Genomic DNA, 13445 nt, shown 5'->3' with positions numbered 1-13445 from the left:
CACCACAGCAGAGAAAAGCAAGTGATATGCTTATTATAAAAAGAGTTACTGAGGGCTGGCATTGTGGCACAGTGGATTAAGCTGCCACCTGCGACACCAACATCCCATGGGAGAGCAGGTTTGAGTCTTGCTTCTGACCCAGTTCCCTGTTGATGTACCTAGGAAAACATCAGAAGATGGCCCAGGGCCTCAGGCCCCTGCCAGTGATGGGGGAGACCCAGATGGAGTTCCATGGTCCTGGCTTCAGCCTAGCCCACCTCAACTACTCCACTGTGCCCATTTGGGGAGTGAACCCGCAGATGAAAGATCTCTGTCTCTCCCTCTCTCTCATAAGTCTGCCTTTCAAATAAATCAATCTTTAGAAAAAAATACAAAGGAAGCATTGGGCCTGGTAGGTACAGGCCTTGACTTCAGAAGCCAAGCTGGCCCTTTCTCTCTCTCTCCTTCAGACTCCAGGACACTCAGAAGGCTGGACGACTTCCCTGGCACCTTTCCATCTTGCTCTTGGCCACCGTTCTTTGTATGCTAAACACCAGCGGATGTACTACTCAGGGCAGCACACCCAAGGCACCAGTCCCAGGGTCCCGGCTGCGAGCCTTTGCTGGCGATCTCTCAGGGCAGCAGCTTAGCCCATCCCTGCACCTGCCTCTGCTGCCCTAAGGCAATTGCCTCCCTCACTTCTTCAGCCCCCAGCCTTCTGCCACGCACCCTCTCTTTCTGCCAGGCTCCAGGGTCCAGTGAGAGAGGCCACAGACCCTCAGCAGCCCCAGGGAACTGTGGAAGCCTCCATTTCTTCTCTGTGTGTATTATGGATTCAACTCACAGTGACGAAGCCCCAGGCTGGATAGGCCCTGCTGCCAGTCCCCTGGGCATGCGTTAGTGACCAGGTTTCCCAAGTATCAGTGAGGATTCTGAGGCTGAGAGGGATTTGGGCTTCCCCCAAACCACACAGCCAGAAAGCAGCCGAGCGAAATTCCAATCCGGATCCTTCAGCCACTTTCTCGCTTTGAACAGAGGATGAAGACAATTTACAGGATGACACTGAGTTCTTACAACAAAGACGACCGAAAGCTTGATCCCTACAGCAGCCTTTTTAATCACCCTCTTAAAACTTGCCAACATGGAAAAAACCAAAAAAGCCCTAGGACTGAATTTATGCCTGTATTGGGCCGTTTCTGGAGATGAGCACAATGTCACACTGTTTTCATTTTGTGGCCTGGAGAACAAACTAATTAGCTCTTCCACTGGCACCAGGGTCAAGGAAACGTGCCACCAATGTCAGGATTTGCACATCAGTGCTGTCTCCGCCCTCCCCCCTTTCAGGGCCCCTGCTTATTTACAAGGTTGCTCCAAGCACTTGGAAGCGGCAAAGTGCGCAGCCATTATCATTTATGCCTTTGCGTTTATGGAGGTTACGTGGTTTTACGAGGAAGGCCTTTGTGAGCGCTCAGGCCCCTGAATGCCACGGTCCTCGCTGTTAATTTACTGAGGACTGCCTGACCTCAGCGACTTCACTCTGTGTCCATCACTAAATTTACCGGAGGATAGTTTGTAAAAGTAATGAAAATCTTATTAAATATGAGACATTACTTCAGAGTGGCTATTAAATCTCCAAGGAGAACATGAGTGCTCTTTGGGGGGGGGGGGGAGCAAACCCTGAAGCTAGAGAATTTCTAATGGTTTACAGAATGTCAGAATAATGATTGAGAATCAACCAGTGTTTCCCAAGATAAGGATAGAGATCTAATTTATATTGGAACAGAATTTGGACTTTATTACTTAAGGCATTAGAGAATTTTTTTTTTCCTGTGAGCAGGCATCGTGGTTGGAAAAATTAATCCAGTAGAAAAACAAAAACAAAATTGGGGCTGGTGCTGTGGTGCAGTGGGTAAAGCCACTGCCTGTGCCTGGATCCCATATGGGTGCTGGTTTGTGTCCTGGCTGTTCCAATTCCAGTCCAGCTTTCTGCTAATGGCCTGGGAAACCAGTGGAAGGTGGCCCAAGTGCTTGGGCCCCTGCACCCAAATGAGAGATTTGGAAAAAGCTTCTGGCTCCTGGTTTTGGACTGGCTCAGCTCTGACCATTGTGGCCTTCTGGGGAGTGAACCAGCAGATAGAAGACCTCTCTCTTTGCCTCTGCCTAGAACTCTCAAATAAATAAAATGTTTAAAATACATTTTTATGGCCGGCGCCGCGGCTCACTAGGCTAATCCTCCGCCTTGCGGCGCCGGCACACCGGGTTCTAGTCCCGGTCGGGGCACCGATCCTGTCCCGGTTGCCCCTCTTCCAGGCCAGCTCTTACATGGCTCAATAAACACATCGGCACAAGTTGGAGATGCAGGCTATCTGCATAGCTTCAGAGCACTGTCCCCGAGGTAGAGAAAAACAGTAACTTCCTAGGGGATAAACCTGGCAAACACTACTGTATCCAAATGATCAAGGTGAATGTCACCAGTCACAACACATATCGAAGCTGTGCATCTCCTGACCCCACACAGTGAGAAGGTCACATCACTGCTCAGTGACCTTGCCCAAAATGCATCACCTCATACAGCAGTCCCATCCCACTCAGGTACAGTGTACCAAAAACCTCATCCGTACTCTTCAAAAACATCAAGGTCACGACTGACAATGAATGATTGAACTGTCAGAGACTGCAGGAGACGAGGAGATATGGCAAGGGAATACAACAAGGGACCCTGAACTGAATACAGAAACAGACAAAGGACCTGAGTAGAAAAACTGGCCAAGTCTAGATGGAGTCTGCAGCTTAGATAATATCACAGAGCCAGTATTTATTTCCTGGTTTTGATAACTACGCGACTTTGTAAAATGGTACCAACAGAGGCAGTTGGATGGAGGGGCTCTCTGGACTCTAATATTTTTCTAATTTTTCTGTATGGCTACACTTGCTTCAAAACAAACAAACAAACAAACAAAAAACCCCATACATTCTAACAATCTCACTTATAGATATAGGCCCCCCGAAAATTGATAGCAGGGCCTCAAAACATATTGGTATGGTAAGTTTTGAAGTCCCAGTATTCACAATAGGCAAAAATTGGAAAGAATCCAAATGTCCATCAGTGATGAATACCTATAATGGACTATGCAGCATTAAACAAGGAATGCGGTTCTGATAACACCACAGCATGAAGTCTGAAAATATTATGCTAAATAAGTCAGACGCAATGGAACACATATATATTCCATTTATATGAGGTACCTAGAATAGGCAAATTCACAGTGATGAAGTAGAATTGAGGTCATTAGGTGCTGGGGAAGGGAGAATGTGGAGTGTCTATTTAATGGGTACAGAATGTCTATTTGGGATGGTAAGTAAGTTCTGAAAATGGATGGTAGTGATGGTCCCACAACACTGTGAAAAATACTTAGCGCCGGGGCCAGTGCTATGGTACAGTGGGTTAAAGACCCAACCTGCAGTGCCGGCATCCCATATGGGCTCTGGTTCGAGTCCCAGCTGCTCCACTTCTGATCCTGCTCCCTGCTAATGTGCTTGGAAAGTAGCAGAGTATGGCCCAAGTCCTTGGGCCCCTGTACCCACATGGGAGACCTGGAACAAGTTCCTGGCTTCAGATGGGCTCAGCTCTGGCCATTGCAATCATTTGGGGGAGTGAACCTCTCTCTGTGTCTCTCCTTCTCTCTGTAACTCTTTCAAATAAATAAATCTTTTTTTTTTTTTAAAGAAAATACCTAGCACCAGTGAATGGAACACTTAGAAATGATCAAAATGGTAACTTTTCTACTATGTATATTTTATCCCAAGAAAGTTAAAAAAGACATGGGCAATTACAAATTTGTAATACAATTTGAGTAGAAGTCTAACTTCAGAGATTTCCTATACCTACAGATTATTTCTGCATAACAACCAAGACCAATGAGTTTACTCGTTTACACTCAGTTTTCAACACGGGTGCCAAGAACACACTACAGGGATGGGAAGAAAGCTGGCTATCTCCATGCAGAAGAATAAAACTGCATTCTTCAATTACATACATAGCTAAAATACTACAACCACTAGAAAAAAATTAGTGAAGTGGTTTCTTGACACCAAGTCTGGGCAATGAAATTTTGGACCAAAATGACAAGCATGAAACAGACAAACAGGACTTCCTCTTTACAGCAAAGGAATTAACCAACACAATGAAAAGGGAACTTATGGAACGAGAGAAAACACTTGCTAACCATACATCTGAGAAGGGGGTAATATCCAAAATATATAGGACATTCAAGAACAAAACACCAAATAATGCAATTAAAAAATAAGCAAAGGACTTGAATAGATACTTCTCAAAAGAAGATGAAAAACAAATAGCTCCATGAAAAGGTGTTCAACTTCACTAATTACAAGAGAAATGCAAATCAAAATCCAGTGAGGTATCACTTCATGCCTCTTTGAATGACTTTTATGAGACACAAGGTTAACAGGTGTTGGTGAGAAAGTGGTAAAAAGAGAACCCTTGAGCTCTGTTGGCAGAAATGTGAAGTAGTAAAGTCGTTATGGAAAAGAGCAGGTTCCTCAAAAAATTCAAATATAACTAATGCATGATCCAGCAATCGCACTGTAGGATACACAGGCAAAGGAACTGAAATCAGTACATCAGTGAGACATCTGCAGCCCATGTACACTGCCATGCCATTCGCAGTAGGCAAGGCATGGACACTCCCTAAGTGGCTACCAGCAGATGAATGATAAAGAAATTGTGTCTGAGTACATGCATATGGAATATTATTTAGCCTCAAAAAAAAGAAGATCTTATTTGCAATACAAAAGAAATTCCAGGACATTGTTAAGTCAGTCAGATATAGATATACAACAATACTGCATGATCTCCTTTGTACGCAGAATCTAAAATAGTCAAATAGTACGAAGTTGTAGCTATCTAAGATGAGTAAGTGCGGGCTCACAATACCGCAGTGTACACTTGCAGTCTGCCAAGATGGCAGATCTTCAGTGTTCTCACTACGCCAAAAACAGCATCTGTGTAAGGTGACAGGGGTGCCAACGTGTTCCACTGCAGGGCTCAGTTCCTGATGTACACATTTATCAAAATATCAAGTTACTGTACTATACACACACACACACACACACATGCACGCACACACACAACTTTTATTTGTCAAAACAAAAAACCCTAGGGATCATTTTTGTTAGTCTATTTTTTATCCAAAACTCCGAAGAAGTCATCACCTCCTAAAGCATCGACTCCTACACTGAGATGTTCTCAGCACGGGGGAGGTGGTTTTTAAATCTGTCCAAAGAAAGAGCCCTTCCATGGTTGACTGGTCCTGATCTCTGTGCCACTCATCGAAATAAAGAATTCAAATGTATGTGACCAGCTGCAGGAAAAAGCAAGCAAGCAAACAAGGGGCCTACGTCAGCGGTTTACCTGGGCCCCAGGTTAACCTTTGTGAGGTCACCTACGCATCTCTTTGCCCTTCCTATGTCTCTTGTTGCCATTTCACGAAAGACAGGAAGGGTCAGAGAAAAGAACTCTCAACGTAATCAATTCCATGAACTGGAGAGATCTGAGTCATCTATACAGAGTATGTATTGAAAATTCATTGCATGTGCTCTTTGGGGGACAGAGTTGGGAAACTGAAGGGTTTAAAAGCAGCAGACTTGGGAAAGGTGTGCCTCCCAAACATTCCTCCTGTACTGCTGACACATCACGGGCAGGCTGCCCATAAGGCTAACAGCCTCAGTGCAAGGCCCTGAGTGACCGGGACACAGCTCTGGCTTCCTGTGCACACGCAGCTTATAGCATTACTCACTAACCACACAGAAATCTCAAGAGAACCAACCATGGCTTCCTGCACATACCTGTGCATACCTGACCAGACACGGGAACATCAGCTTGACCACTCACACTCTGTTGTGAATGACCTTTGCTTACAGCCCTGAATCCAATCCAACCACCCTGGCGATCCATCAGCCACTGCGGATGTTCAGGAGAGCTCTGAAGGCCATTCAAAGAAGGCCTTGGAATGCTTCCTGCTGGGCAGGGCTGCTGCACAGGATGGTGCTTGCTAGTGGTGAGCTAACATTCAGGCAAGTCACCGCAGCAACCCACGGCACGTCTTTCAGGGCGATGGTCCCTTGAAAACTCTCTTTGAGCCTTTTACCCTTCACAGCCTATCAAGGACAGAAGATTCTCCCCCAAATAACTGTTCCTGTGTTGATTTCCTTATCACTTACATTACAGCCAAGCACAAGATAACCGGAAGGCTAGGACGTCTGTGTTCACCTTAAGATAGACTTGCCTTACTTGTGAAGTCAGATGTCGGCTCAAATCCTGGCCTGGCACCAATGAACAAGGCGATACCATCAAGTCATTCATCTCTCTGAGCCTCAAGATTGGCCACGCCACATGCCCCGCCTCCCACCTCACCATGTTGAATGAAGTTAATAAGAGCGTCAGCCTCCAATCCGTGGGTCTGTCACCCGCAGACTCAATCAAGCACAAACTGAAAACATTTGGAAAAAACTGCATCTCTGAACATGTACTTTGCTGGTCACTACTCCCTAAACACTCTACAATATAATAGTTCTATACAAACACTTATACTCAGTATTTTAAGTCATCTACAGATGACTTAAAGTATACGTGAGGGCCAGCGCTGTGGCTCAGTGGGTTAAAGCGCAGGCCTGTAGTGCTGCCCTCCCATATGGTTGCCAGTTCGAGTCCCGGATGCTCCACTTCTGATCCAGCTCCCTGCTAATGCACCTGGGAAATCAGCAGATGGTCCAAGTCCTTGGGCCCTTGCACCCACATGGGAGACCCAGAAGCTCCCGGCTCCTGGCTTTGGAATGGCCCAGTTCCAGCAGTTGCAGCCACTTGGGGAGTGAACCAAAAGATGGAAGACCTCTCTCTCTCTTTCAAATAAATAAAATAAAGCTTCTTTAAAAAATAAAGCATACAGAGGATATGCACAGGGTCTGTGCTGTTTTATGCAAGGGCCTTGAGCACCCCCAGATTTGGGGGGCCGTGGGGACAGCTGGAACCAATGCCCCACAGATACCAAGGAACACAGCAGCATTCTGTAAATAGCCACCATCCGTGTAACTGCACAGAGAACGACTTCCCAAAGATGCTTACCTCTCTCAGCGTCGGCTTGCCGATGAAAAAGTCTGTGTTTTTGCTGCTTTTGGGCGGGTTGAACTTGGGGTTCAGAAAAGCACATCCATTTGCAATGGCCTCCAAGGGAGCCGGGCCCTCATACGGGAACCCAAGTCCAACAAACAACTGTAGGACAGAAAACACACACCACGTAAACACATCAGCCAGGACTGGCATCCCTGGCTTGCAGGGGGCTCTGCTGAGGCCTCCCTGTGTGTGCCTCGGACACGCTGGAAGGTCCCAGGCCCTGTAGAGAAGTCGGCTCAGACCGGGGTCTGAAAAGCATCAGATCCAATCTCTCAGATCCAATCTGCGCAGCTTCCTGCACGCCCCTCCTTCGCTAAGAAAGTGAGGAAGCAGGTGGGGGAGGGGTGGGGAGGTCAGGGGTTAAAAGAAAGAGACAACCACAAAAAGCGAGACCCAACAATCATCTTTCTGTACCTCACCGGGAGACACGACTGGAAAAACACGCGCTTAACTAAACAGAAGCTTTCTTCACTGAGCCGAGGGAACAAGGGCCCTTTCAGGGCTGTGGGCGGAGGCAGAGAGAGGTCACTGGGTGGTTTGATCGCAGTTCAAAGGCAACTGCAGTCAAATGATGATGGTAGGGCGGTAAACACAGGTTTTCACAGCGGGCTCTTCACTGGGGCCCACCAGCATGCCCTGTCCAGTGTGGGGGAGGGTGGCGGTGGGAGGGGGGGGGAACGGGCGCAGAGCTGCTCACCCTGCCAGGCTGCTTCCCTCCCTGGGGTTGCAAACGGTGTGCCTTCCCCACGGCAGGCAACAGATGGCAGCAGAAACACGCGTTCCAAGTCCGGGTCACAGCTACAGCAGCACGAGCCGCTGTGACAAAGCGGAAGAGCTGCAGCCTGGCGGGCGAGCATTCCTGGGTCTAAAACTGAAATAGCATCTCCCAGAAATGCCTCGCTGAGGGCACCTGTCAGGCTGCTGGAGGGCCCTGAGGGAGTTAAGATCTCTTATTCTGCCTTTTGAATACATACGGAAATAAGTCTTTATGATTCCTTCATATTCATTTAAGAATGAATGAACGAATCCAGTGTGAGCTTGTCCCATACACGCCAAGGAACCAGTTCCAAAATTGCTCCAGTCCCCAGAAGCCCATCAAGAGACAAAGGCCAAGTGGGCGCCAAGGCAGTGGCTTTTTCCAGCCCTGGTGTGCAGGACACCATGGGGCCAGCGCTGAGATGCAGCTCCTAGTGCGACATCTGCCCAGCTGGATATGGCTGGGGGTGTTTCTCCTCTCCCTGCTCGGCCATCTTCGCAGCTTCTTTCACGGAATGATTATTTAAAATTAAGTCTTCCTGGGCACACAGGAGGATGCAGCATGCCATGGCTGAAACCTTGGAGAGTTACATAGCCGCCAGGGAAATTCTAGGGCAAAAAACTGTCCTCTTAGATCCTCTGTTAGTTGATACAGGGCAAGAGGTTCACATTTCTGGGTGTTTGGGAGGAAGTGCCTTGTTTTTCTTGCAAACCTTGGATCTCACTGCTTGCAGCACTCCTAGGGGAGGGAGCTGGGGAGAGGGGCCAGCAGAGCTCCACCTGCTGCCTGGGCACCCTCCCCTTGGGAGAAAGCAGCCGCAGAGACCACAGGGGTGAGGGAGAGCATGGCCACAGGGGCCCAGGGGCTGCAGACAAGGGCCAATCTCTACACCATCCCCAGGTTCGCACTTTCCATCTTACTCATTCAGCAAACAGAAATGAGACTGTCAAGGCCAGCTTAGGAGCACTAGGGGTGGCGGGGCTTGTGGCTCAGAGGTGGGAGTTGGGACTGCCAGCAGCAGAAGTCACGGGATGAAATGGTGCAGAGAGCCAGCTCCTAGACATTCCTGCTTGATTAAAAATGAAGGACCCAGGTTTATCACCCTTGAGACGTTAGACCTCTAGGTTCTGCTTTTTCTCTGACCTTGGAGAGGACGTGTGGGCCGTCGAGGGGAAATGAGATGAGCTTGCTCAGGCTGTGGTGGGGAGTGGGAAGGCAGAGGGCATCCAGATCTGCAACTCTGTGAGAAGACAGGTGCTAGAAGATGCAGCTGGGTTCTGTATGGCCGCCCACAGTGCATCCCCACCTCTCAACATCAGGGCCTACCACGAAGTGCTGATCCCTTCATCACCACCACATTGCAAAGAACAACTCTGCAGTTAATGCATGAGGCACAATGCTCATCTATTTAACAGAAAATCTTGGGGAAAAAAATTTAATTAGCTCCTTCAGACCAACCAGTGTGAACCTATTAATTAAAAGGATTTGGGGCTGTTGCTTAATGGGCTTGAATGCGACCTCGGTTTAATTATAACTGAATAGCAATTTGCACCATCTCTTCTGCCCCGCTGGCACCAGAATATCTCTGTACACATAAAGTAAACACTTCGGGCCAACTCTCCCAAGCCTCACCATTTTAGAATGAAGCTTAAGCAAACACCACACAATATCTTGGCAATGAGTTTTCTCATCACACTAATTAGGATTGCAGGAAATGCATTACTGGGAAAGACCAAAATAACAGTTTTCTTTGGTCATTTCTGTCAATAAGCAATCTTTTCCCTTGCTTCCTGTGTACTCATTACCTGTGCATTACAGGGGAGCAGATGGGCTCAGGACACAGAGCGCATTTGTGGTTGGAAAGACAACAGAGTAGGCCTAGAGAACTCAGCACCACTGTCGGCAAACCTCTGTGTGCTGCTGGCCTGGCCACACGTGGGCACCTTAACCACACGAAAACATTTCCCTCCTTCCAAATGCTCTGCTTCCGTCCTCATGGTGCTCACTCAGAGTTCTGCAGCGTGGAGGCAAGAGACACGCGGCATGGATGCACACGCGAGCCGAGGCCCCACTCCCCAGGAGAAAGCCGACCCTATGTGCTGTGTGCTCTGCCCTGCCTTCAGAAGCCAGGCCTTGGATGGGCACCTTCCAGATGATGGCACAGCTCCCTGGCTGCACCTGCAGCTCCATCACCGAGCAGTTCTAGGCACAGGGACGACAGGCTCTTCTGTGAACATTTGGAACCGATGCTAAGCAAGAGAGATCAAGCACCACACTTCAGCCATGGGACAGTGCTACACGACAAAGAGAAATGGCACTGTTTTCTATCACTCAGTACAGCCCCTAACAGAGGTTCCTTGGGGCTGGTGGTGCGGTGCAGCAGGTTAAGCCTCACCTGGGGTGCCCGCACCCCATATCTGAGTGCTGGTTTGAGTACAGGCTGCTCTGCTTCAGATCGGATTCCCTGCTAATGTGTCCAGGAGGCAGCAGATAAGAGCCCAAGTACTTGAGTTCCTGCTATGAATTTCTGGCTCCTGGCCTGTGGTCTGGCCCAGACCCAGAAACTGCAGCCATCTGGGAGGCTAACAAATACATCAGTAAATCTTATAAAACAATCCCTTCATATTTAGATAAGAATTAATGAGAGACAGGGATAGAGAGCTCCTGGCTGCTAGTTCACTCCTCAAATGCCTAAAAATAAAAAAAAAAACAACAAAAAACAAAACAAAACAATCAAACAACAACAACAACAAAAAAAACAGAGTTAGGAGCTGGCGCTGTGGCGTGGCAGATAAAGCCACTGTCTGCAGTGCTGGCATCCCATGTGGGTGCAGGTTGGAGTTCCGGCTGCTCCACTTCCGATCCAGCTCTCTGCTGTGGCCTGGAAAGGCAGTAGAGGATGGCCCAAGCTCTTGGGCCCCTGTACCTGCACGGGAGACCTGGAAGAAGCTCCTGGTTCCTGGCTTTGGATCGGCATAGCTCCAGCCATTGCAGCCAGTTGGGGGGAGGACCTCTCTCTCTCTGCCTCTGCCTCTCCTTCTTTCTCTGTGTAGCTCCAGCTTTCAAATAAATAAAGCAATCTTAAAAAAAAAAAAAAAAAAAAGCTGGACCAAGCTACAGCTGGGAACTCCAGCACCATCAAGATGCAAAGTTCCTGTGCCCCAGTCAGTCACTTGCAAATCCCCAGACAAAAGCAAATGCATTGCCATCTGCCGATTTTGGCATGGGAGGAGGAGAGAATGGGAATCCGTTTAAGGCTGGAGATGCTGGGCCAGCCTGAGTAGGTTACCAGTGGAGGTGAGCTCAGGCACCGCCGCCTGGGGCCACCTTCCTACACCTTTCCTCTCCGGTTCACATTCCACAGCGGGTCCTCCCAACAGGGAGGCAGCCGCAGGCTTAGTCACAGCCAGAGCTCTGGCCTCTGCTTTCTTAAACGGGATTATAACAGTACCAGCAGCACCGGGTTTGGAATATGAGGAGACAGAATGCATGGAAAGTGCTTTAGCACCAGGGCATGGTCAAGGTGGAGATAAAGGCTGTCACTGTCCCAGTAAACCCCACGGTCATGTGCACCTGACAACACCAGTGTGTTCAACGCGTTAAAGCGTGGCTGGCAGGCAGCTTCTGCCCTCTGCAGCAGGTTCACCCCAGTCAGATTAGTGACTTCTCAAGTCACGCACAGCACTCGGCACCACGGCCTCCACGCACAGCATCACAGCAAGGCTGCAGGAGGGCAGCGTTACTGTGTATTACCACCTGGTCCCCGGGTACTTCTCACACTGTGACTTACCTGACTGGTTCCCTCTGGCACACCTGTATGATCCTTGAGGGCTACACTGGCCAAACCATTTCTGTATCCAGAAATAACTGGACGAAGAGCAAAAGGAGTAACTGCTAATGGACTAGCTCTTTGCTGTACCCAGGTGTCCCTGTGCAGACAGGGTGATGTGTTTGCATGTAGCTGGGTGTGGGGATGTGCCTTGCATCTGGAAGTCAGACCCTACACTTTTTGTCCTCCATATGCAAATACTGGACAGGGGAGGAGGAATGTGCATGTCTGTGTTTGTCCGATTTCTTTCCTCATCTGGAAGGGATGGGAATGACCTAAAGGACAGTAGGAGGAACCCTGCTTGAGATGGCTGCCCAGCATCTAAAAGAGAAGTGAGCTCTTGGGCTGTCACTCACTTGGCCTGCAGACATCCAGAAAGGCAGCGGTCCCTGATGGGGAGACCTGGGGTATACAAAGGCTTGACTCATAAGACAACAGGCAGAAATCACTTGTGGGCTCATGGCCCTCAGATCCCACCTGGATCTCAAGTCTTTTCTTTAACCTTTCTAATTTACAAGGTAAGAACCCCTAAATCTGAAATGCTTGGGGAGCAGAAGTGTGGATTTCAAATCTTGAGTTTTGGAACATTTATACTCATAAAATGAGTCATCTTGGGGGCGGCACCCCAGTCTGCACACGAAATCTCTTCCACTTCCTATGCACTTTATTCCAATGCAATTTTTCCCAGTCGTTTCAGCATCCTGCATCGTGACCGTGATCTATCACACAAGGCCAGGGGCGGCATTTTCCACCTGTGGCATCATGTCTGCATTCAATACTTTCTGATTGTTGAGCTTTTCAGTTTGGGAGTTCCCAAGCTCCAACCAAAGCTTCCTGGAGGCCAGGTGGGCAGAGGCAATGTACCTGTGACTAGAAAGCACAGTCCCTGTGCACTCATGGTGCCGCATGCGGGTCTGGGCCTAGGTGTTGCCGGAAACCCTGGTTTTGAGAGCATTCCTGGCCAGTGGGCAGAGCCACAGCTGCTGGGGGGAGTGTGTGAGTGTGGGGGTGGTGAGGGGCAGGCATGGAGCAGGATGGGGTCAGGCAGTGCATTTTACAGAAGTGCCACCATGTCCAGGCCTCTGGGTGGGTGCCACAGGCCAGCAGACAGAGACGAGCAGAGCACACAGGATGGTCACGGTCCGCTCGACTCCTGGAGGGCTGAATGTCGGGAGATTTGCGTCAAGGGGGGTAGAGGATGAACAGGGGCAGCAGCGGAGCTTCTCCAGTGTAGAAAGAGGGGCGCCTGGCCTGGCTCCGATTCACACAGTTCCAGCCCTTCATGCATGCCAGGGTAGGAGGTAAACACCCTATTTGTTCACAGTTACAGAGCTTCCCCAGTGGAGACGGTTGGAGGTGGACACCAAGGTCAAAACCAGGAAGGCGAGGAAAGAACCCACATGAAGAGAGCTGGAGACTAAAGCCACAAAAACAAACAGACCACCCCATCACTGGTGGTCCCGAGTTGCTGTGCAAACTGTACTCCTGGAGTTGGCTGGCCTGAGTGGCTTTCCTGGAGTCTTCTGATAGATAATTCACGCGCCGGAATGTACACCCCATTTAGAAGCATCCTCTCGATTCTGACAACTACCTGATCTTTTGAGCCTCGACTTCCGGATGAACTCAACTCCTCCCACCCTTACAAGGCTCCCTCAAGCCAGGGTCTGCTAATGATGCCAGACTGCTAGCGG

At 49.1% G+C, this 13445-nt stretch overlaps 1 protein-coding gene across 4 annotated transcripts in view; it reads right to left on the bottom strand.

Annotated features, from left to right (window-relative positions):
- MGAT5 (alpha-1,6-mannosylglycoprotein 6-beta-N-acetylglucosaminyltransferase) overlaps positions 1-13445 on the bottom strand; it is a 372713-nt gene that overhangs the window by 31443 nt on the left and 327825 nt on the right. For all 4 annotated transcript variants that reach the window (XM_062199312.1, XM_062199298.1, XM_062199317.1 and 1 more), the window contains one exon: positions 7121-7267. In XM_062199312.1, coding sequence (XP_062055296.1) covers positions 7121-7267 — 147 coding nt within the window. The remainder of the gene's footprint in view (positions 1-7120; positions 7268-13445) is intronic.

Source organism: Lepus europaeus, chromosome 1 (assembly GCF_033115175.1).
Source record: "Lepus europaeus isolate LE1 chromosome 1, mLepTim1.pri, whole genome shotgun sequence".
In the NCBI taxonomy this organism is placed as follows: Eukaryota; Metazoa; Chordata; class Mammalia; order Lagomorpha; family Leporidae; genus Lepus; species Lepus europaeus.
The sequence above is the reverse complement of the archived record's forward strand: the minus strand, read 5'-3'. Positions and strand labels throughout refer to the sequence as shown.